General features: G+C 36.0%; 2 protein-coding genes across 6 annotated transcripts in view; one reads left to right on the forward strand and one right to left on the reverse strand.

Annotated features, from left to right (window-relative positions):
• Nucleotides 1–2,146, forward strand: part of GOLM1 (golgi membrane protein 1) — a 62,591-nt gene extending 60,445 nt beyond the window's left edge. Inside the window, 1 exon segment of the mRNA XM_079113379.1 lies at nt 1,044–2,146. Within this exon segment, the coding sequence (XP_078969505.1) occupies nt 1,044–1,120 (77 nt within the window). The 3' untranslated portion in view covers nt 1,121–2,146.
• The window catches only part of NAA35 (N-alpha-acetyltransferase 35, NatC auxiliary subunit), a 105,126-nt gene continuing 80,449 nt past the window's right edge, over nt 1,326–26,002 (reverse strand). For all 5 annotated transcript variants that reach the window (XM_079113375.1, XM_079113374.1, XM_079113377.1 and 2 more), the window contains exons 15-23: nt 22,914–22,980; nt 21,001–21,099; nt 20,298–20,476; nt 14,273–14,409; nt 13,406–13,473; nt 12,452–12,592; nt 11,945–12,067; nt 8,785–8,865; nt 1,326–7,696 (exon numbers count right to left, since the gene is read on the reverse strand). In XM_079113375.1, coding sequence (XP_078969501.1) covers nt 7,637–7,696; nt 8,785–8,865; nt 11,945–12,067; nt 12,452–12,592; nt 13,406–13,473; nt 14,273–14,409; nt 20,298–20,476; nt 21,001–21,099; nt 22,914–22,980 — 955 coding nt within the window. In that variant the 3' untranslated portion in view covers nt 1,326–7,636. The remainder of the gene's footprint in view (nt 7,697–8,784; nt 8,866–11,944; nt 12,068–12,451; nt 12,593–13,405; nt 13,474–14,272; nt 14,410–20,297; nt 20,477–21,000; nt 21,100–22,913; nt 22,981–26,002) is intronic.

Genomic DNA, 26,002 nt, shown 5'->3' on the forward strand with positions numbered 1-26,002 from the left:
AACTCAACAGTACCTTCTTGGAAAATATCTTTCATACTTAGCCGGGATGCCAATTGTTCATGTTGGCAGAGTTGTTTAGTGTTTCTAGAAATGAACTTCTAACTTTATTTTTAAATTATTTTTATGGGCTCCTTAGGTAATTTTTTTCTAAAGAGTAAAAGGTTATTAACAGGGAGAGTTTTAAGCAAACACAAGCTATCTCCACCTTTCTATTCTTTGCACCTCATGGACTCCAGTAATATCTTTGATTTGTGAAGAGCCTGTTCATGGTCTCGACACACTCTTGGAATTGAGCATAATGTCCTACTAAATGTTTGGCTTTGTACTTTGTATTCTTTCATCTCATACCCGGGTGTCCTATTAAGGGTTTGACCTTGTGAGGAGGTTTTAAAATGAAGAGGTAGGCAACGTAAAGAAATGTTCTTTCAGTCTTCTAAGATAGCTTAAGTTGGAGAAATGCCATTAACATTAGCTTCAGCATCATTTTAAGATTATGCCATTGAAATAGTTTAAGACCTTGCTTCTTCCAGGGAAATTAGATGGAAAAGCCATTGGTTCCAACTTTATGGCAGTGTTTAATTGAGTCATTAACCTTTTAATATGGAATATATAATAAGACTGTGACTTTTATGTCCTTTGAGTAAGACCTACTGGTGGAAGGCACATCAGTTCTGTACACAGCATCTTTGAGTAACAAGTGGCCTGAAGCTGCAATATGTGTGGCTCTCGGGAGGCAGTCTGGGCTGGTAAAGGTGCAGTTGTAAAGTCATGCAGCACAGGAGGGCCATGGATTCTTTATTTCCATGTGGGAAATAACTGCAGTGTTTTTAGATGTTGTAGCTTTTGTTTTGTGGTATACTGTTGGCCACATACATCATGTTTTACTGTGGTTCTTGATTAGAAATGAAATGCCAAAGTACAGTGTTGCTATGGGAGATACAGTCCTCTTTATGACAATTTGTAGAAACTGAAGTGAAATGTGCCCAAGCTGGTTTCTGAAGATGTTTAATATTAGATTACTATGCAACTTTTTTCCTTTTCAGTTTTTAATGTTGAAGACCAGAAGAGAGATACCATAAATTTACTTGATCAGCGTGAAAAGCAGAATCATACACTGTAAATCAAACTGGAATCACATACTACACATCAGGACTGAACAGAGATCACTACAGAATATTCACGAGTGACTGAGTACTCAAAACTGTGAAATGTACTAGGTAAATTGTACATCTAAAGATGATTATTATACAGTTTTAGTATGTACTTTCTGTAGGAAAATGCGATAAGACAGTTTTTTGGGGGGTACTTTTAAAGTGTCTATGCTATATAGGATGTCAAAATCTGTCACACTTTTCTGGCTAATAGGGCTGTCATAAGGTCAACACCAAAAGTAGAAGACAAGATCTTCCAGTATGGTGACAATCAGCACCTCTTTATTCTGGAATATAACTCTGTAGGAGAGTCCCTCTCATATGAAGGAGAGATGCGTTACATACAGAGAACTCCCTGGGTTCCCTCTGGAGTCCTCTTCTCTACATACTGTGCCAAGTGCTAGTGCCAGCCCCTTGTTTCTGTTCTCACTGGCACACAGTGAATGACTAGCTAATTGATTCTTACAATCAGTGGCCTAGAGCTCTGACTGTTAACACAAACATCAGTAGAAACAGTTTTAAACAAGCCTAAATACAAAGATGTTTTATGTGAGAATTTTAAAAACACTACTTAAATAAAATGCTGTCATTTCTAATGTACAAGAGGCTACCTACCAAGTGACTTATAATTTGAACATTTTTGGTCTTTACTTTCTTTGCTTTCTATGTGTGAGCAAAGTGAAACCTTCTCCAATAAGTATGTATTGCCAAGTAATGGCTGGATTAGACTTAACAGAGCTGGTACCTGCGTGCCCACAGCAAGAGCATGGACATACAGGTACGGCACTGGGAACAGATGTACACCTGCTGTTACCCAAGTCAAAGAAAAAAGTTGACTGGTGTTGCAGGACACATGCAGTGTTACAAATCGGGAATGCTTAGAAAGGTGAGAGAAATGCCGTAGTTGTTTTTGTCAGTTTTACATATTTAGCTCATGGTAAATGACTTACAAAACTGATTTAAAAATCGAGTTAATAAAATGATTTTAAACATAATTTACAGTGATAATGTAGTTATTTGAGTTGGTTAATACTACTGGTAAATAGGCTCTTACCACTTGTCAATCACTGGCAAAGTCATATTAACGACTTAAACTTTCAGTGAAGCTTTCTAAAGGGTTAAGTGGAAGGATTCACAGGATTTGAGATGCTTGGGCCTCATGGATTACTTGGTTAACACCCTCATTTTCAGAGATGAAAACTGGGCCCAAAAGTTGTTGGGCTTCTAGCTGGTGAGCTGATCTGCCTTGCCCTGCAATCATCAAAGGCAGGGATTTTCCTGTTCCTGTCCCCAATTTGAATGTTCCTCATGTGTAATATCCTTTCATTGAGTCACTAAGATTTAACTTGTACATCCAGAAAGGGCAAACTGAAGAACAATGTGAAAGGAACATTAGAAGACTTTATCTGTCCTTTTCCAACTTCCCTTTGTATCCCAGTCTTAAGAGTTGACATGAATTCACTCACGCTTTCTCAATTTGGGGGGGGTGTCTATTCATGTTTAGTGTGCATCGAGTTGCTGAGAAATAAAGTACTGTTCAACTTTTAAAAATGTTTTCATAGCTTTCACTGTTTTTAGCTGTTTTCCTTTCACCCCCTATTAGATCCCTAAAGACTCAGCTTTCACCTCTTGGTAAAGCATAGTGGTTTCCCTTAAATGAGATGGAATGAGACAGAATGTCAATGTTTTATGACCAAGCTGTTTTTCCACTTAGCCTTAATAAGTATGCCAGGGGAAGAGTTCTGGTGTTTTTTCACTATTTGTCTCTCAACAATGTAGTGAACTAACAACACTGGGGCCTCCCTGTTAATGGATCATGTCTACCTTTTCACAAAACAAAACAATAAAACATTCACCTAAGTGTTATGACACTCTTCCAAAAAACCCCTGCTGTATTGAGTATCATTTAAGAGTACTTTTAAGAGTTTACCCAGTGGTAGACACTTGAGTTTTTCTGTAAACAATCTTGACGTAACATAACAATCTCCTTGCTCTGGTTTTTTGAGTTATTCTATAAGTCAACAAGTGAAATAAAGCATCATGCTGTCCTTGAAGGGTGACTGATGTTTGAGTTTTAAGCAGATGTTGCATGGATTGCACCTCATTCAGAGAACTGCTGCGTGGTCCTCCAAAAGCTGATACTCATGTACATGGAATGCAATATTTGCAGAGGACTATAGTAAGAACCCTACAGTGTGAATGCATGCATCTCAAGTCATTTCAACTCTTTGAAAGCAAATATTTTAAACACTTATCCAGTGTAGGATAATAAGGATAATGAAAATGTTCAGTCATGCCAAGTTTTTATAGTCCCTCACTGCAAAAGCAACCAATTCTGGCTCCCTGTTCTCCTTAGATTTGGAAGCATCTGATACACGAATTTGTGTTTAAACCAATATTGCAAAGATTAGCCAAGGAACCAGTTTCTATCACACTTTAACTTGCCAGACCTCCTAATTCCTCTGCATCCCAGACATCCTGTGTTCTCACATCTTTCCTTGGTCCCAAGCTCTTAGCAACTTTCTTACCTTCTTTAGTCAGTTTCCACCTTAACTGTTGCAAACAGGAAGATAAAACAGTGTTTAAGGGACAAGGCCTAATCAGGAGAGGGAGGAGCCTTCCTGGGTTGTGGTATTTTAGCTAAAACTTACTGAATCTGGAGTTACTGGCCAGAAGAGTCTTGGGAGTACAAAGGAAGCCAAAGGTACAGGTCAGAAATAAAGTGGGAGTGGCAAGGGCCAAATAGGGTATTCCTGGGTAAAGATTAGGTCATGAGGCAGAGAACAGTGGATTTTAACTGAGTTGTAGGGCTTGCAATTTATCATCTTTTATGATCGCACTAAATCTTCATAAAATAGAGTGGGGGAAAGTATGATTATTTCTCAAGCCCAGTTGAGTCAGTCTTCCATTTCTTCACTCCACCCTGCACCGCAACTGATTTTTCAGCCTCTATCACACCCCTTCAAGCAAGAGCTCTCCCTAGTGTCAACAGCTACCTTTACGTGCCAAATCCAGTGGGTCCAGTTGATCCTTCTGTTACTGATCATAGCTGTATGTGGCCCTGCAGTCTGCTTATCTTCCTGTAAGTCTCCTTCGCCATCTTTTTCCAGCACTCAGAAACAAAGCCAGAGGGGAAGGAAAAAGAGAAGCAAATGCCTCTTCCAAATCAAATAGGGTGTTCTTTGACCAATATCTAAGGAAATATATTGTGTTTGTCAGGAAATTAAGCCATGTGAAAACTAAACAGTAAAACAGACAGCAGTTTACCTAACAGTGGTATGGTATGTTTGAAGTAAGCTTTTTGTAGCTGCTTTCTGTAGCAGCCTCCCCATTCCCTGACCCAGTTGTAGAACTTAGTCATCCCAAGCCTGTTTGAAGACCTATCTCAGGCTCTTTCCCTATATAATCCCTAAGCAACTACAACCCCCAAAGCATTAATTTACATGTCTAGGGCCACATTTGATCTTCTATTCATCAATCACCTCAGATTGCATCTTTCAGTTTCAAATAAAACTTCCAACTTCATCAGGATATCCCAAAGACATCACAATCTCTAGAGAATCCTCATGCCCAAACTGTCTCCTATCTACATAAGCCAAGGGCACCTCTAGTTGCCAAAATCAAATTCTGAATCACCCTTAATTCCACACAAACTTACCCATTCCTTTACCACTTCCTATTAGCCATACTGCTGAAACCTTCATACTCCACCCCCTTACCACTCCCTGAGTTAAGAACATTTTTTTATTGTATAACCAACTCCCACGCATCCCTTCTTTTTGAATCACTGTGAATTTGATTTAATCCCCTCATTTCCCTGGATAAAAGAATAAAGTCTAAATTCTTTAACCTGGTCACCAGGTTCTTGAGGAATGCCTTCAATGCCTTACCTGTCAACCTCATCTCTCCAATTCCCTTTCTTGCTCCATTTTTATCCCAGTTTCCATCCTCTTGCCTCTAGGCTTGTGCACATTCTAGTTCCCTGTCTAGGTTCCTTTTATCAGCTAAAGACTCTTGGACCTTCAGTGCTCAGAAAGATGGTTCCATGTGAGGTAGATCTAAACCAATGTTAGCTGTTACTGTGACAAAATACCTGATGATCAACTTTTTAAACTTTTTAAAAGGAAAGGTTAATTTTGGCTCACAGGTTCATGAACTTCTGTGTGGTCTTGTTGCTCTGGGCCTGTGGTTGCGCAGTCCACTGTGGCAGGAGGGTGTGTAGTAGAGCTATTCACCATGTGGCAGCCAGGAAAGAGAGAAGAAACAGGAGGAGACCATGGGCTTCCAATATCCCCTCTGAGGGAATAGTTCCTAACAACCTAACTTTCAACCTCAATGTTCTACCACCTTCCAACAGTGGCACAGGCTGGTTTGTAATACATGGGCCTTTGGGGGAATTTAAGACCAAAACTATAGCAACTAGCACGTTGCATTTTACCTACCTGTTTTTCAGCATTCTTCCTAAGATTATAAGTTCTGTTGAGGGGAGAGAAGTATCATTTCCCTGTTGGTTTTTTAGGACCTTGAAATAGATTTTTTTATAAAAATTTTTAAAAAGAATCTGTTTCTGATTAGAAACCTTAAAATCTTTAAAGCTACTTAAAAGGAAAGCACAAGATTCTATTAATGGCACACACTAATTCTTTGCTTTTTAGTTGATAATGAGTTAACAGGATACTCTTTGTTCTTAGATTCACTTCAAAAAATAATGCTCTTTAACAGAATCTCAGTAACTTTCCTCTTGTGCTTGCTGACCCAGTGATAGAGTGGTTAAAAAATACCATAGGATCCTCTTAAATAAAAGCAATCCTGTTGCATTAACAGTTTTTTTTTTTCTCTTTTATGTATTTTTTAGAATATTTCCTGTCTTGATCACTGGGAAGGAAAGAATTTTTCAGCTTTATAACTTGGTTGTCAGTGCCCTTTCTTTTAAACTTTTTCCTTTGATTCTTTGTTTCTTCTCATACATACTTCCTACCATTTTTTTCCTTTGTTTAAAATGTTCAGAAATTACCAATCAGAAACAGTGCTTTTCTTCTCAACAAATTAAATTGACTGAGCAAATATACTTTCTCCACAGTTCTAAGTTTCTATTTTACAGGTCATTTTTTTCTAAGATTTCTGGGTTCTGAAATTTCAGGCTCCCTATTATTCTTGGTTAAGGCCTGTGCCACTCTCAAGAGACAGACTACATTAGCTGAGGAATCAGGAACATCTTTATCCTAAAATCATCTCTCTTCTGGCAGGCAAGTTCAATGAGATTAGCTGCTTAAAAGTATCTCCAGGAAAAAGCTTCAATATCATGGTTTCAAGAAAAATGTCAAGGGACTGGGGATACAGCTCACCAGTAAGCACTTGCCTATAGCATACATGAGGCTAGGTTCTGGGTTTGCTCCTCAGCAAATGCAAACACACACAAAGGTGTCAAATCAGAATTAAGATATTTAAAACTCAGAACCTCTACCATAAACCAAATGAACTGTTGCTAGGTGTAGGCTAAACAACAAAGATCAATTTAAACCAGTGTAACTCATTCTACTAATATTTCCCCCTAAAACGGCAGACTCCAAATACCTGGACAGCTGCCATGGCAAACACCAGAGCAGGAACAGGAAGAGAAATAGGCAGCAAAGGAAGGGTAGGGTCTCTGGCACCCAGCACTTGTTGGAACGGGTGGACTGAAGTCAAGTTCTCAAAGCAGAGGATATTGAACAGAACCCCACTTGAATGTTTCATGGATTAAACTAAATATGAAGTAAATGAAAAGGAATATGCTACATTTAAATCTAGACCTAAAATTTAACAATCTATATACATTTCTACTTTGCTACTGTTTAAATGCTACCAGCAAGCAATGTGTAGTCTTTTAAGAGTTCGTAAAGTTAATATTTCTTTTAAATATCTGTATTCTTAGATATCTATGTCATGATACATACAATTTCCATGTTAGTTAGCCTCCCTTTGTATCTTAGAGATTAAAAAAAAAACCTTCTAAATTTATTTTGCCAAAGTCTCATCTAAGTGTTCAATAAATTGCTTGATTTGAAACTACTTTTGGGTAATTTGTTTTTGAACTGCTAAAATCGTAAAGAGCAAACACCTTCAGTTCTTAACATGTATCAACAAAGGTACCGTTTTTCATCTCCAATGATGCACTGTTTTTTTTGTCAAGAAATTTATTATCCTTTACAAACACTATTTTCACTCGATCATTCATAAAAAATGATTTATGATTAAATCTGTAATAAAACCATATAACGTTCATCAATGCATTCAGTAAGACCAGTTTCATCCATGGAACATAATAAACCACTTTAAAACAGCAGTTTTCATTTAACATCATGTAAGGCTGTCAAACTAAAAGTATTCCTTATAATGGGCTGTTATCCAAGAAATCCATTTCACTTTACGTTATGTGGTAAGACTGATGGATATAACTTCTGGGAGCAGAATCTGAAAGTAGATTCTATCACCTTTTCAGTCTCTCAAACAAGTTTCACAACAGGAAAATATTTGTGAACAGAGAAATCAAATTCAGGAGGAACCTGTAAAGGAAAACCAGAAAGTCAATTTTTGCATTTACTAGTATATAGGCAATAAATAGAACAAACATTATTTTTAGAGTTTCTTGTATTTTTAGAAATGAGGCAGCACAAAAGAGATAAAAAATTGATTTAATGACAAGTCAGGAACTAACCTGGAGGAAAAATGATTTAACTTGTTTCTGGGTTAATGAAGGTCATCACAAAACATACCCACCAGCTGTTTTCTATCTTCCAAAAATGGTTAAAAGGAAAATGGGACTTAAATTACAGAGAGGAACTCAATTAGACCAGGGAATAGCAAATTTTTTACTTTCAGGGTTGTTTCAGGTACTAAGTAATAAAATGAGAGTCATTAGTACAACAGAGCAAGAGAAAAGGAAGACAGATCATACAAAATCAATGAGAATAAACAAGATGAAGCACAAATGCCAACAAAAGTCCTGTGACCTTGGCCTCTTATGTGGAGCTAATGCTAACAGGTTGAAGCAACAGTGATGATGTAGCAGCATTACCAAGGGAAACCTAAAGACTCACATCTTCTGAGGCTTTAGAAAGAAGTTTTTCAGTTATTGAAACATTTGCCTTTCCAAAGGTAGATGACTTTTAAGTACTTCAATACTTCTCCCCTATCTTTGTTTTTACCCATTTTCTTTTTTATCCCAAGTCATTCAGTAATTTACATGGGATGGGGGAAAGAAAGCAGACTCAAAATTTTCAGTCATAAAATGTTATGTCAAGCCAGTAATAGGGGTGCATGCCTATAAACCCAGCAACTCAGAAGACTGAGGCAGGAGGCTCACCACTAAGTTCAAGGCCATTCTCAGCAACTTAGTGACACCCTGCCTCAGAAAAAGGGAAGCGAGGTGTTTGCTAGGGATGTGGCTCAGTGGTTAAGTGCCTCTGAGTTCAATCTCCAGTACCAAAAATAAAAAATAAAGGCAAACTTTAATTTATATTTTGCTGACAGAAACCTTTTAGGATGACTTTTGTTCATTTTGTTTAGAATTATTTTTTTTTCTGTAATACTATTTACACATTGAATTTTTAAAAATGTGACATTTCACAGTAATTACCCCCACATGTATTACCTTTGACTCTTTTTTGTGTCCTCCTGCCAACAACTTCATAACCACAAAATTGGGCTTGGCAACCTTTAAAATTCTATTGACCTAAAACAAGAACAGAATTAAGCTATCATAAGAATAAAATTCACAGTCAAAAGTTTGTTATGTAAGAGACATGAATAGGAACTTGGCTCAATGGAAGTGTTGAAAGTTTATTAAATAAAGGCATTTTAAAAACTTCATTTCAGACAACTCTGAAGCCCTGGAAGGGCTGCTGTATCGTGTTTTCATGAAAAGAACAGAACACCAGGCTGCCAAGCCCTGCAAAGGCAGCACAGTGTAGTGCCTGGAGGGAGCACTGTGGAGTTCGGGGAGGGGAACTGTGGAGTTCAGCTGAATGTTTTCAAATCCCAGCTGTGGCACTAACAAGCTGTGAACCCTCTGGCAAGTTTTCTACTCTCTCTGTTCCTCAGTTTCTTCATCTGTAAAAATGGAGATAGATTTGTTGTGAGGATTAAATGAGTTAATATGTACTATAGTGCTTCATAAAGATGTTTTCGCCAATAGAAGGATGTTCCGCGACGATGTATGTGATGGTGGTCCCCTAAGACATCACCTACAGTCAAACTGGTTTGTCTTAAGTATGCTATGATGTCCATACAACATTGTTTAACAAAGCATTCTCAGGACATCTTCCATCATTAAGTGACACATGATGGTATTAAAAGCTCAGAATCAAGACTGACAAGAAGTTGAGTGTCCCTTGAGTACTAAGTGTTATTTTTGACCACCAACTGTTTAAAGGCTTTATTTGAACACAATTTGAACACAACAGTGAAACAAAATCCTTGATTTCTCTTAGAGAATAATCCAAAAAGTTCCCACTGCTGCTTTCTTCCAGACTTCTCAATGGAAATAAACATTATCACAAGTTCAGCACTGGCTTCCCCTCATCAGACATCCACACCTGCCTAGCTCAGATCTCCAAGTCTATTGGGTAGCTCAAATTTAACATGTCTAAAACTCCACTCCTGTCTGGCCTCCTGTTAGTTTTGCCCACATCAATCAATGCATCCAGTTGCTCAAGTCAAAATCCTTGAAGTCATCCATTTCTCCTTTTCTCTCACATCTTACATCTAATCCACCAGTCAATCCAAAAAACTTGATCTTAAATACAAGAAGAAGGTAATCACTTTTCATTACCTCCACTGTCACCACAACCTCTTTCTTGCACTAATCCTATCGTCTACTCCCTGATTGGGTCTCCAGATTCTATTTTTTGCCCTGCAACAGTCTATTTTCAGCACAGTGCCAAAGTGATCCTTTACAACCCAAGTCAGATCTGATTGCTCCTCTGCTCAAAACCCTCCAGTAGCTCACTCCTATGTTCCTCCCACTCCAGCCACACCACTTCTTGGCTGCTATTAAAATATCCCAGGCATCACTTGTCCTGCATCTTTCTCCATGTGGATTCCAGCACCCCTCCCCTCCACCTCTATAAGGGCTGGAATTTGTATTTTCTGGTGAGGACACTAAGTGGTCAATAAATCTTTGCTAAGTGAATGAAATTCCCACTAAATGAAATGTGCCATCTATTACAGGTACATCTCTGAACTTTATACATTCCCACTTATTTTCTTATATTAGATGGAATATGATTTTTTTCAAACTTTCAGCCAAGTGCAGTGGTAGCACAAGCCTATAATCCCAGCAACCTGGGAGGCTGAGGTAGGAGGATCATTAGTTTAAGGCCAGCCCCAGGAACTTAGTGAAACCCTGTCTCAATATTAAAAATAAAAAGGGCTGGGAATATAGATGTAGCTCAGTGATAAAGTTCCCCTGTTTGGGGGTCACTCCTCCACCCACAAAAATCTCTCGTCTCTTTTTTTCTGGCACTAGGGATAGAAGTCAGAGCCTTGCACATATAAGGAAAATGCTTTACCACTGAGCTACATCCTAGCCTACCTCTCATTCAAGGCAATCAGCTCTCCTAAGTCAAACACTTCATTAATAATCTATCTTTCTAGAGATATTATATATTCATATAAGAGAATACTTGCACACAGTTTTCATCCCCTTTTGATTGAAATGGCAGTTTACAGTATACTATTCTGCACCTTGCTTTTTAAACATTACATCCTGAAGAGCATGCCTTTATAGCATATAAAGATCTTTCTTACCCTTCTTAAAGCTGTAGAGTATTTCAACGAATAGATATGTCATTATTTTTCAGACTCCCAGCTAATCGATGCTAAAGTTTCTTCCATTTTTTTTGCTATTAGAAATACCCTGCTATAGTGAATACTCATACATTCACCACTCCCTCACTTCCTGTTCATGCATGTATTTATAAGATAAAACCTAAGAAGCAGAATTGCTGAATCTAAGCTTTTGGGTGTATGTGTTTTTTAAAGAAGATGGAATGCAATACCTTTATTATATTTATTTATTTTTTATGTGGTGCTGAGGATCAAACACAATGCCTCACACATGCTAGGCAAGGGCTCTACCACTGAGCTACAACCCCAGCCCAGCATTTGTGCTTTTCGATGGATACTACTAAATCATCCCTCCATGGATATACTCCCCTCAAATCACATAATAGCTGTTACAGGAAACTCTTACAGAATAAATTTATCTCAATAAACGTAGGAATACAGCAAATTACTAAAAGATCACAAGCCTGAAACTTATTATTTTACCTTTTTTAATTTTTGTACTGGGGATTGAACTCGGGCACTCGACCACTGAGCCACATCCTCAGCCCTATTTTCTGTATTTTATTTAGAGATAGGGTCTCACTGAGTTGCTTAGCACCCTGCTTTAGCTGAGGCTGGCTTTGAACTCTTGATCCTCCTGTCTCAGCCTCTCGAGCTGCTGGGATTACAAGCATCTGCCACTGCGCCCGGCTATATTTTACTTATTTTCAAAGTTTATTCTGATAGTTCAAAATAAAGTCTTCAAAAGTAATAGCCTTTAAACGGACAGCTTGAATAATGTTCCTGTGATAAATGCCCAAATCATTTTTCATATTTAGCACTTAACAAGGTCAGGCTGGCAAAGCTATTTAAAATCCTTGGCAAAAAAAATTACAGGCTGTTTATTAACAATATAAAGTCCACACAGTAGTAAGATATGTATTTCCTACAAGCTTACCCACTAGAATCAATGAATTCAGTCTTACCTCATGGTCTGGGTTGGGGATATTTTCCAAAATCATTTTTGCCTGCTGAAAGTGCTTACTAGCTGCCACATACAGTTCTGGTGACTGAGGAGGAGGACTGTATTTATTGAGATCAGACATTTCCTAAAAAGAAGGGGGAATATTACTCAAAGTGTGTTTAATGTGAAGTATTCTAAAGTACATTTTTAAACTATTATAGAATTCTACATTGAGTTTCCATTCATACAAAGATACTGAAACAAATATGCAGCACATCTCCCTGTTCTTTTTCCCTAGGTAACATTCAACTTTCAAACCTCACACTACCTCATATTATTGTCATAATTTAATTAACTGGTAAGGTGATGCATATATCCAACAAAGCCAAACAATTTTCACACTATTTAAAATTGCTGCTTTCATCATTTGCCCCAAGGACACAGAATGTTTGACTATTTTAACAAGATGGTTAGGTATGTATCTCTAAGAAGGTTAAGACTACAATGATTTCACTGTATGTAGGTTCACCTTGAACTGTAGGTAGTGCACTGGTGGTGGGGTCATCACACTGTTGAATGGAGCAAACCTGTGCTCATACCGAACTTGTTCACTATCAAGTTCAAACTTGGGTTTGCGTACTTTGCCATCCATGTCAAATGCTACCATGGTCTGAAGGAAAGGAAATGAGAAGAGGAAAACATACGAAAAGTCAAACATCTTCAATAATAAAGAAACCAAACAGCAATTTATATATATTTGAAACAATTCATGGCTCAGAAATCAAACAGGAAGAGAAAAACTAACTTATTAGTCATTCTAATTTTATGTGCCATGTGCTTTGTTTTCTTGGTACTAGAGATCGGGATGCAGGGGTGTTTTACCACTGAGCTGCATCCTCAGCCTATTTTGTTTTTTACTCTGAGACAGGTTCTCACTGAGTTGCTTAGGGACTCACTAAGTTGCTGAGGCTGGCAAGTGAAGGCTTCCGTTTCTAGAGTGGCTGGGATTACATGTGTGCACACTGACCCTGGTTCTGCCTTATGGATTTTAGTTGCTTCAAATCATTTTTTGAGTTGCCAAATACAACTTAAAAATTTTACTCAGTACCTCCCGAAAATTCCTGCTTTTGCTTATGCCATTCATTGCAGAGCCCACCCCCTTCCAAACATACTCCTAAAAAAACCCCCCAAATACCATCACATCCACGAAAGCTTTCCTGTTTATCAGAAGTAAGCTCTTAATTAGGCATTAATTAGGTCATGTATGAAACAGAGACCAATGTACTCAGTACGAAATGTCAGACAGTTCAAATGCTTGTTGAAAACAACTAGACTTCAAAAAGAATAACCTTTAAGCAAAGGGGAAGTAAAACAAAAGGTCAAATTAAAACCTGGAAAGAATCATGGAAGAGTTCATTTTAAGTAGATTGTATAATAGCAATATAGTTAAATAGCAAGCAGAACTTCACTTTCAAAAACTTACTTTAAACATTCCAGCACACATGTTCTGATATGCCTGGCTCATTGTGATCTCTCGGCTCAATGGGCGAACTGTAATTACAGAGAAAATCTTCTATATTCTTTTCTTTCCTTCCTCTTACATTATGGTAGGAGAAAATTTAATCTTAAAAGCTCTTTCAGCTTGTTTATTAAACTTCATTTTGTTCCTATAGACTAAACTTTGTTTTACGACCATAATTTGCAAATAATACAACTGAAAACCTAATAATAATTTTATAGCTAATACTATAAAATTCTAGGATGAAATAATTTTAAACCTGTCTGAAATCACCAGACTTAACTTGTTAACACAGGAAACCCATGAATAGTAATTCAATGACCAACACAAACTGCTTAAATTCTAAGGAAACACAAAGTAGTATTTTATGATTATAGTGATATCTGCTACTAAGTGATCAATAGTGCATCCCTTAAAACACGTCTCTTTCCTCGTGATTCTGGGACTATGCCTCAGGAGTTCTGTGCCATCTTCCTGTGCCCACTGTTAACAGTACAGCTGTACAGCTACCTTCCTTCTGAGACCTCTGGCTCTGTCCATGTCTTGTTCCCTAACCTGTCTGATCTGCATATTCCATGTGGTTACTTTCTTGATAAAAGATCTGCTGATACATGGAATAAAAAAGAAATGAAAGAAAGGTAAAGAAAGGAATCAAAATGGCTTATATCACTATTACTGGGGCTCCATTTCTACCTTTTAATCTCTAAAGGGATGAAGAACTAAAATATAATGACTAATTCACTTATTACAATTCACAAAGAGCTTTCCATTTTGTCAAAAGTAAAGTACTCTCTACTGTTCTTTTTTAAGCTGAAAAGAAGTCCACAGCACCTTTCTTTTTTTTCTTTGTTTTTTTACTGCTACGACCTTTCTGCTGTTCTTCCATTATCCTTTCCTCTGCCATTTGAGAACCATCGGCACGACTCAATGTTGACATCAACCATGCATAAAGGAATTCAGAGAGATACCTTGAAGGATACAAGGATACAAGTTAATGGTACATGTCTAAATGAGATAGCTTTATCAACACATGTATTAGCAATAATAGATAGTCTTTATTAATTCACTTTATTTATTTTACCTTTAGGAGCTAGGGATAGAGCACAGGGTCTCATACATGCTAAGTATACACTATACCAAGTTCAGCATACCTTCAGTTCCAAAAGGATAATTTTATAAGGTTTTGTGATAACATATGATCATATTCAATAATAAATTACGTTTTATAAGAAATAAGCATTAGCGATGAAACATCTAAAAGGAAAACATTGCTGTTCATAAAAGCCTCAAAAAAAAAAAATAAAATACTTGGGAATCAATCTACCAAAGAGGCGAAAGATCTCTACAATGAAAACTACAGAACATTAAAGAAACTGAAGACCTTAGAAGATGGAAAAATCTCCCATGTTCTTGGATAGGCAGAATTAATATTATCAAAATGGCCATACTTCCTACACCCAAAGGACTTAAAATCAGCATACTACAGAGATACAGCCACATCAATGTTCATAGCTGCTCAATTCACAACAGCCAGACTGTGGAACCAATCTAGATGTCCTTCAATTGATGAATGGATAAAGAAACTGTGGTATATATATACAATGGAATATTACTCGGCTATAAAGAATAATAAAATTATGGCATTTGCAGGCCAATGGATGAAATTGGAGAATATCATGCTAATCTCAAAAATCCAAAAGACGAATGATCTCGCGGATGACGACACATAATGGGGGGTGAAAGGGGGGCAAGAATGGAGGAAGGAGGGACTGTATAGAAGGAAAAGAGGGGTGGGAAGGGTGGGGGGTAAGGAAAAAATAACAGAATGAATCAAACATCATTACCCTATGTAAATGTATGATTATGCCAATGGTATGCTGTTACTCCATGTACAAACAGAAACAGCATGTATCCCATTTGTTTACAATAAAAATAAATTTTAAAAAATGGCCATACTTCTAAAGGTGCTATACAGATTTAACACAATTCCAATTAAAATCCCAATGACACTTCTCATAGAAATACAGAAAGCAATCATGAGATTCATCTGGAAGAACAAAAGACCCAGAATAGCAAAAACAATCCTGGGCAGGAAGACTGATGCAGGAGGTATCACAATACCAGACCTTAAAAGCTACTATAGAGCAATGGTAACAAAAATGGCATGGTATTGGCACCAAAATAGACAGGTAGACCAATGGGACAGGATAGAAGACATGGAGACATACCCACGTAAGTACAATTATCTCATACTGGACAAAGGTGTCAAAAACTTACAATGGAGAAAAGATAGCCTCTTCAACAAATGGTGCTGGCAAAACTGGAAATCCATATGCAGTAAAATGAAATTAAACCCCTATCTCTCACCCTGTCCAAAACTCAACTCAAAATGGATCAAGGATCTAGGAATTAGGCCCAAGACCCTTCACCAAATAGAAGAAAAAGTAGGTCCAAATCTCCATCCTGTTGGCTTTGGATGAGACTTCCTTAACAAGACTTCCAGAGCATAAGAAATAAAAGCAACAATCAGTAAATGGGATAGATTCAAACTAAAAAGCTTTTTCTCAACAAAGGAAACAATCAATAATGTGAAAAGAGTGCATACAGAGTATGAGAAAATCTTTTCCACATGCGCTTCAGACAGAGTACTCACCTCCAAAATTTATAAAGAACTTAAAAAACTTTACAGACAAAATACAAAGACCGAATCAATCAATGGGCTAACGAACTGGGAAGATACTTCACAGAAGAAGATATACAGGTGATCAACAAATAATATGAAAAAGTGCTCATCATCTCTAGTAATTAGAGAAATGCAAATTAAAACCACCCTAAGATTTCATCTAACTCCAGTTAGAATGACTATTATCAAGAACACAAGCAATAGTAAGTGTTGGTGTGGGTATGGGGAAAAAGGCACACTCACACATTGCTGGTGGAGTTGCAAACTGGTGCAGCCACTCTGGAAAGTAGTATGGAGATTCCTCAGAAAACTTGAAATGGACCCACCATTTGACCCAGCTATCCCACTCCTTGGTTTATACCAAAGGATTTAAAATCAGCATACTACAGTGATGCAGCCACATCAATGTTCATAGCTGCTCAATTCACAATAGCTACATTGTGGAACCAACCAAGATGCCCTTTAATAGTTGAATGGATAAAAAACTGTGGTATATATACACAATGGAATGTTACTCAGTCATTAAGAAGAATAAAATTATGATATCTGCTGATAAATGGATGGAGATGGAGAATATCATGCTAAGTGAACTGGGCCAAGCCCAAAAAACCAAAGGCCAAATGTTTTCTCTGATAAGTGGATGAGGACACATAATAAGGGGGAGGGGTGGAGGGGTCCGGAGAGAAGAATGAAGGAATTTTGGATGGTGTAGAGGAAACTGGCGCAGGAGGGGGTGGGGGACAGAAAGATAGTAGAAAGAAACAGTATTACCCTATGTACATGTATAAATACATGAATGGTGTGAATTTACATTGTGTGCAACCATAGAAATGAAAATTTGTACCCCATTTGTATACAATGAATCAAAATGCAGTCTGTAAAAAGTAAAGAAGATTTTAATTAAAAAAAAAGAAGAAAAAGAAGCATTAAGCTAGGCCTGGTGATACACACCTGTAATCTCAGCAGCTCAGGGGGCTGAGGCAGGAGGGTCTCGAGTTCAAAGCCAGCCTCAGCAAAAGTGAGACGCTAAGCAACTCAGTGAGACCCTGTCTCTAAATAAAATAGAAAAATAGGGCTGGGTATATGGCACGGTGTTGAGTACCCCTGAGTTCAATCCCTGGTACGTCCCCCACCCCCAAAGTAATTAATTTCCCTTTTCGCATTTTATATAACATCTTTGTTAATTGTTCTAATTAGTCATATATGACTGTAGAATGCACTTTGACACATCATACATAAATGGAGTATAAATTTTTTATAATTATAAACATACATAAAACAAATGAATTGCCCACTAAATTGTTTTTATTATCAGAACACTTTTCACCTCAGTCTTTTAAGAAAAAAATTTTTTTGCCTGTTAATCATAAAAGCAAGCAAAGCAAGTAAGGCAAATAAATTCAGAAAATGGCATAAAATTACTGGCATTATAGAAAACTATTCTAAAACATTAAAAATGTTTAAGCTTGTAACTTACTTGAGTTTATCCAATAAATGTAAAATATATTATTCTACCACATACTTAATTTTTCAGAATTTTAAACAAACTAAACCTGAGACGTAGTTCCAATGTGGGACATGAATATATCCTTTGTAATATATTCAATAATAAAAAAAAAAAAACTACAGTATGTGAAAATCACAGATTTATAAGAAACTTCATGATCAAGTTTGAGTATATAATGCCTACTTCCAATATTTCCTAGAAAAATGTAAGGCAGTTTACAATACCAAACCCATATAAAACAAAATATTTTAAAGTAAAACAGAAACTAGTCAAAAGACAAATGGAATGACTTAGTACTGTGAAGCTAAACCAACCACTTTGTTTTCTGTAGTTAAGGCAAAAAGTAAAATGTAATTTTATCTGATAAACAAAAAGTATCTAATTTCATATGAAGAGAAAATAACTCCTGGCACTGAATTTAACAAAAGCATTTATTGGGTGGGTGTGGTAGTACATGCTTGTAATCCCAGCTATCCTGGAAGCTGAGGCAGGAGGATCACAAGCTTGAGGCCAGACGGGCAACTCTGGGTGACTCTCAAAAAAATAAAAAGGTCTGGGACGTAGTTCAGTGATAGAGTGCCCCAGGTTTAATCCCCAGTACCACAAAAAGAAATATAAGCATTTGTTATAGTATCCTTTTATGATACAAATACAAATGAAAAAAATTTCCCCTCTACAATACAAAATCTGAGGGTGTATATATATACTCTATCTTAATGAAGAATTTCTAGAGGGAATTAATGGTGCCTTCCATCTCTGAATTATTTACTCTAAGGAGAGAGAAATGAAGGAAGAAACTGACAGGATTCAGGCCTTTCTCCCCAAACATCAGGTACTTCAATGAGCTTTTATTACATGCTTTATCAAAATTAATACACAAGTATATCTACGCAGAGTCAGAATACTAACATTCTAAACCAATGTTTCTCAAATTGCCACCTGAGGGTCCACAGCACTGTCAGCTGGGAATTAATCAGAAAAGGAAACAATTGGGTCCTGCACTAGACCTACTAACCCAGGAACTCTAGGGACTGAGTTCAACAAGTGACTACGGTGCATGTTAACAATGAAGAATCACTTTCTGCTGTTCATTTCGAAAGAATCTACATGCTTTGGGGATCACATTCATGAACAACAGATTATTTTGGAAAATGTAGGAGTCCAATCTGTAATTTTGAAGCCAAAAAGCAGGTCAGAACTAACTTAAAGGCCACAGCAGTACTTATAGGCAAAATTAACATTTCTTTTGTTAATAAGATATGAACCTGTTTATGTATTTGTAATGGTATATCTATCATTCATTTGCTGATTAAGATCCCAATTCTTTGAGAGGAAAAGAAAAAGTTGTATTTTCATTTGAGAAAACAAGAGCAAAGCTTCCAATTAGCTGCCTCAAATCACAAAGAAAAAGAACATGAGCCTACTCCTCTACATAATCAAGAGGAACAGCTACTAGGAGCTAATAACAAAATGTATTCCAAGTAGCATGGGTTATTTGGTATTATCTATATAAATGTTAAAAAATATTTAGATTACATAGAGGGAAATGAGAGGGGGGATATGAAAAATGGTGGGCTGAGACATCATTACTCTATGTATATGTATGATTACACGAATGGTATGAATCTATATCATGCACAACCATAGAAAATGTACCCCATTTGTGTACAATGAGTCAAAATGCAGTTTGTTAAAAAAAAAAAGTAAATTATTCTCCTATTACCACCGCAATACTCAAATTCGATTTTCATAGCCAAGAGTTAAGATCCCTTGCTGCTCATGATAACAAAAGTGTCAACTGTGTAGAAGAAAATTACTTTTCTTCCTCAGAGCAGAGACTCCAAGGAATATATTTTTAAATTAAATATAATCACATAAATTAAAAAAGCAAATAAATACATTCAAATAAATTAAAAAGGCAAATAAAAAATAAATTAAAAAGGCAAACTGTAAAGTCTAATTTGCCAAATTTAGGTGTTTATGATGAGTAACACAGGTAATTGTTAATTTGAAATCATCTCCACACTTTGCCAGACTAAGACTGATGCAAGATACCTGAATTCATTAACATTCAATGTTCGTTAAATTATTTTCCATGACAACTTTGTCATGCCTAAGATAATGTCAAACACACTGTCTTAGTAGGTTTCTTTATCCTGTCCTCCAGTGAAAGGGAAGAACTTATCTACTGAAGATCATCCCTGATCAACTCCAGAGTTAAAACACCAAGTTTCAGGGCCAGAGCATGAAACAGTTATGTTCCTAGTGATCATTCTGGCTGTGTGTAATTTCTTCCCAGGAGAAAAAAGACCTGGTTCCACTCTGAACTTTCACTCCATCAAGTACATCAGTGCCCTGAGTCAGGGAAAAATGAGTTTTCTTCATAAAAGCAAATAAAAGATCTTCAATTAATCTATTTACTTTGGAGTCACTTTTATTAATTTTTACATAAATATTCAAATGGATGGGAAAACATTTGTACAATATTAGAGCACTAAACATATTCAGGTTGACCCACCTCTAATTTTTGATAGCCATTTTTCCAACTGTCCTACATCTAAACTACACTAAATGAAAAAGTACTCTGATATCACACTATTTTACAGATGCTCTCTCAGCATCTTATACACTCCCCCCACCAATTTTAACTCAAACTGTTCTCTTACCAGTATATGTAATAGTACTCATGCATGCTGTAGAGTTCCAATTCAAAGCCACTTAGAAGATACTGTATCATAATTCGAAGGTTATGATAAAGGACCCAGGTTCCTAAACAGGCCAAATGTTGCCTTTGGGGTTCTTGTTTCAACAGCATAGTGTGAAGTGCTGCATCAACCTTCTCGGCCTGTCAAAATGTCAGAACATTGAAATTTTTTTTAGGTCATAAGAGAACTTAAAAATCTCACCACCCAAAGGACTCCTACTTTGAAATGCATTTTTGGTTACATTTATATGCAAAGTTCTCATTTCACAATAGTTAACATTTACCTAAACTAAAAGATACCCATTTTAAATGACAAAATACAAATAAGTGACTTAAGGTCAATTAATAACTCCCACAAAGTAAATTAAAAATTATTACATTTTATTATAATGTAAACTTGCCATAAAATCATAGTTCTCTATATACTTCATAATTTATCCTGATTAACAAAGATATAAATTGTTTATCAGCTTGAATTACTGTTGTTTCCTTCAATAATCTCTTCATTTGGTATATATGAAACTATTAAAATTCTTAGGTAAAAAGTTCCTTTTCACTCATCTAAAAATTAGTGAAAAATTAGTCACCTTATTGTTCCAAAGAATTGTTTTTGAAAATCCAGGCAAAGTGTGAGAATTAATTTTAGAAAAGAAGCAAATTCTTACCTCATCCTGCAAAGTAGCAAATTCCTCAAGAATATGACCAAGCTTATCTCTCTGTCGAGCTCTGTTATGTCCATGGATCTGAATAAGACTACAAAATGGCTGTAATACACATATAATTTGTTAACCATCAATGTGACATTTCCTTATACAAAAGAATAAACATTCCAAGTTCTCAAAATCTGGCTTCAGGGGAAGAAATTCTGTGTATTTAAAAATCAGGCCTATTTTTTATAGTGATGTTTATTTTTAAAGAATGTTAATAACAATTTATCAATAACTAGAAAAAAGAGGATGAAATTATATTGTCATATTGTGTGCATATATGAATATGAAACAACAAATCCCATCATTATGTATATCTATAACGCAGCAATAAAAAAATGTGGAAAGAAAAAAACATGGCTGTTGGTGAAACCTGTTTTCAAATGGCAGAAATATCTTCCTTCAATCTTGAGATATCTTCCTGATATTTCAAGAGGACAATTTCTCTTCTATTTATTTTAAGCCAAACCCCAAGTGTTCAAAGCCGATGTTTCTGTGCTACTTTAAATACAACAGAATACCTAACAATTATGTGACTTGAGTAATGGTTAATATTTATAAACCCTAAGGTTTTTCTATTACTAGTCTCTTTATATAGTACTCTCATAAAATAACATTTCACTAATCAGACAGTAAACATGTGCAACAGAATGCTCTGATTTTAAAAATATGAGTAAGATCTTTGAAGTATAATACGGTTTTATATTTGTACATTTTGATAGATAGTATCTCCTCTGATCAACTATTCAAAGAGAGGTATAGAGGAGGTACAGTCTGAGTATCTCTAATCTGAAAACTCAAAATCTCAAAAAGTTTTGATTTAGAAACATTTTGGATTTTTAGAATAGGATACTTAACCTATAAAGCCTATACAAATATTCTAAAATCTGAAAACACTCAAAAATCAGAAACAATTCGGGTCCCAAGCATTTCAGATACGAGACATTGAACCTGACTTAGCATCTTATTCTTTAAAGAGCAGAAAGCTTATATAAGAGTAAAGAAATATGCCTGATAAAATGTTAGTGATAAAAATGAAATCTGGTCTTCTATCAATTTGTTCTTTCGCTACACCACACTGCATTGTCATACATATTTAGTAAATGAATTAGGTCCCAAAGATCTACCTGGTTGAGTTCTCTAAGATACATACTTATAAAATTAAATAAGAATTTTTTAATAATTTAATCTACCATAAGGTTTGCATTTTTCCTAATTACCTGAGGCTTGAAAAAAAGTTTGAGACCTTATCTAAATTAATTTTAATAAAATCCTATTCATTAAGGTGTAGTACACAGCATTTAAGAATGTTATTAATCTTATACAGTCAAAAAAAGTAAATTTCTTAAGTTCATTAAAAAGAAAATATGAGGAACAACTGCTATTTTCCCAGCTGGGAGTTATAACTTCCCATATCTGTGACCTCTCAGGGTGTAGTGAGAGGTCATCCAAGGTTGCCTTTGGATGTAACAACCTGCCAAGAGGGCTATAGGTTATAAAATGTCAACACTCAAGTGTTAAGAGGAGACAGTACTTTAAAAATTTATTCACTGAATGTGATGAAGAAATAGATGATAAAAAATGCATAAATTAATAACATTAAAGGACTTATATCCCACAATTTGGTGCGGGGGGTGTTGCTGGAGATTGAACTCAGGGCACTTGACCACTGAGCCACATCTCCAGTCCTATTTTGTATTTTATTTAGAGACAGGGTCTCACTAAGTTACTCAGCACCTCGCTTTTGCTGAGGTTGGCTCTGAACTCGCCATCTTCCCACCTCAGCCTCCTGAGACATGGGCGTGCACCAAGGCGCCCAGCTCCACAATTTCTAAAGCATACATTACTACAATTTAAACTGTATTTCTTACCCGAACACAGTGAGTAACAAAGGAGTCAATACAGTCCTTAGCCTGGTGATTATTATATAGGCAGCATCTGTAAGAGAATAGTCACATCATTAACACTGAACTATCTGGCTCAGACAAAAGCAGCAGCAATTACCGCACATGCTATTAACAGAGAGGGTGAGAAAAATAGAAAACAACTAAAAAATTATCAAGCTGAAGAATGTTAGCATTAGATTAAGAACATTTACTATTGCTATGTTGTGCACACAGCAAGTATGTGATATTTCCAATTTATTTAGTTCTAAATTTGGACAATTAAGAGCTGAATCTAATAAGATTAAGCTAGCAAGGAGAAAAGGAAAAGCCACAGTCCCACTTTTCCATGAACTAACTTCAAAACCATGTATTTTCCTACAAAAGATACCAGCATGGACTGTGCTCCTAATAGTAGCTACAAAGAAAATAGAATCCCAATTCTTTCAAGATGTATCCCCTAGTTCCAACCACTGGCTATAAATCACCACCAATTCATCCCTCTGACACCTATGCTCAGTCTTTACAAGGCAGTTTCCTTGCTGTGTGCCTTGTTTCAGTTAACAATTCTGATTAAAACCTTCCTGGAGCAATCTTGAAGGAACCTGTTTCTTGAGAGGTTAAACAGATAGGAAGATTAAAAAAGAAAATTCTTTTGGAGATCAGTGTTGACAACTTGCTATTTATTTTTGCCACAAGTAAGCACTCTGAGAAGAGCCTCAAAATTAACAGCCATAATAATGGAATAGAAAATGATAGTGCACCCAGCAGACTAGAGGGGAAAAAAAGTAGAATACCTAGAACACGGAGTTGATGGAATCAAAAAATGCTGGAAGGTTCTTTATATCATTAATATCAAAGTAAGAAAATTACTTAAGAAAATGAAAATAAAGCACTTAAAAAAAACTTTCTGGGATTGGGGACACAGTTTAGTTGGTAAAGTGCTTGCCTTACATGCACAAGATCCGGATTCAATCCCCAGCACCACAAAAATCAAATAAAAACACCTTTCTGGATCTAAAAATAATGACTTTTAAGTTTAAACATTCAGTAGCTCTAAAAGACCTAGGATACCAAGAGTTCTTAAAAAAAAAAAAAAAAAAAAAAAAAAAGATAAGAAAGAAGAAAAAAACATGAAGATGAGACAAGAAAATAATAATAGGAAAAAGGAACTGTTTGGGAGACTTTTATACCTTAATGACTGAGTTCCAGTAGGACTAACAGAAAATCATACATGAATATTCTGCAAAACTCCTGAATTCTTAAAGAGAAACTTAAGAAACAATGCTCCAGAAGAAAGTTTCAAAACCCAGGAAAAAGAGAATCAAATCAGCATTAGATTTTTTTTTTTTTTTTCCCTTAAAGGTGCTAGGGATTGAACCCACAGGGCCTGTGCATGCTAGGCAAGCAATCTACCACTGGAGTTACATCTTCAGTCCAAAGATTTCTTATCTCTTATCCTAGAATTTTATAAACAGAAGAGTAAGAACTATAGGCTACCACAATTTTGCCACGTATACAACTCATTATTTGTGGTATTTATGTTCTATAAAATTGCCAAGGACAATGAATGAACACTATAATCCCAGAGGAAACACAGGGTTAATTCCCTATGAGCCTCTGATTACACTCTTATCATAAACCAGACAATATATAACCTTGTTTTATGCATACTTCTGTTTAAAGACACTTTAATGTATGTTGATTCATTAACACTGAATTTATGGCCCAACAGCACTATAACACAGCATACCTGAGTGAATTTATTTATACATGTATTTTATCACCACTTACTTATGCTAAGGAAAGCTAAACAGCATGTCACAATGGTTGTGGTGACATCTTAAAAGGTGAAACAAACACAAAAATCACAACCACATGAAAAATATAACAGTAAATGTAAGTGTTTACAGTATGTGACCTGAAACGAGAAAGTACAGTGGCTTCATTGGATCTCAATGTACTGCTCTGTATGTGTCCCCTATCTGTACAGATCTGCAATGATGGCAAAAGCAGTGCAAATATTGATTCATGGGTTGCAAATAAATTATGATGAGTAGGCAAAGGTTGCAGATTTAGAATCTGAACAATGAGGATCAACTATGGTTTCATCAAAATGGTAAATAATTAAGTGACAATGTGAATCAAAGTGCTAAAGGAGGACTATTAAAAAGAAAAAGTGAAATGCAAATTAAAAGGATTAGATACATTTTGGGGGTGGGGTCTAGAACTGAGCTATATTCCCAGTTAAATACTATTTCGTATACATCAAAAATGGTCAAAATTTAAAGCCTCATAATACCAAAGCCTATATTATGGGAAAATGAGTACTCTACACAATGTTGGCCAACATATAAATTGGTTCAATTACTTTGGAAAGTAATTTGGCCAAATAAAGTTGAAGATGCATATGCTTGATGATCCAGAATTCTACATCTAAGTACATATCCTATATGCACAAAGATATTCAAAGGTGTTCACTTCAGCACAATTTTACTAATGATAAATTAGAAACAACTTAAAATATCTAACTGTAGACAAATGGCAAAATAAACTGAAATATATTCAAAGGGTGTAGTTTAGTAATTCAAATAGTTTGCATGGATCAACTTAGGTAGGTATAAAATTCCAAAATGGAAAGAAAAAAAATCATATAAAAGAAAAATGTCTACAATGTGACAAAATTTATGTTAAACTTAAAAACATGTAAAACAAGAGTGTTATGGACACACATTGTGCTGAAAGTACACAAGTATTCACAGGTCAGATACACATTAATTTTCATGTCACAGTTACCTCTACACTGAAGTGAGAGGAAAGGCTGGAGAAAGGAGGAGAATTTGAAATTCTCAAAGTACAACCTCTATTCCCCTAGTAGTGGGGTGGCTTTGAGACACTTGTAAGGTAGAATACAAGGTCTTAAGGACTATTAAGATCTTATTTGCCTTTTGCATTCGTTCTCTCCCAAGTATATAATGGATGTTTCCAGAGGCTCATGGTATGTGATACCACAGCAGATGGAAAAAAGAAGCAAGAAAAATAATGTAGCGACATTAAGAGACATGGAAGAGATTTGC

Source organism: Sciurus vulgaris (assembly GCF_902686455.1).
Source record: "Sciurus vulgaris genome assembly, chromosome: 15".
Lineage (NCBI taxonomy): Eukaryota > Metazoa > Chordata > Mammalia > Rodentia > Sciuridae > Sciurus > Sciurus vulgaris.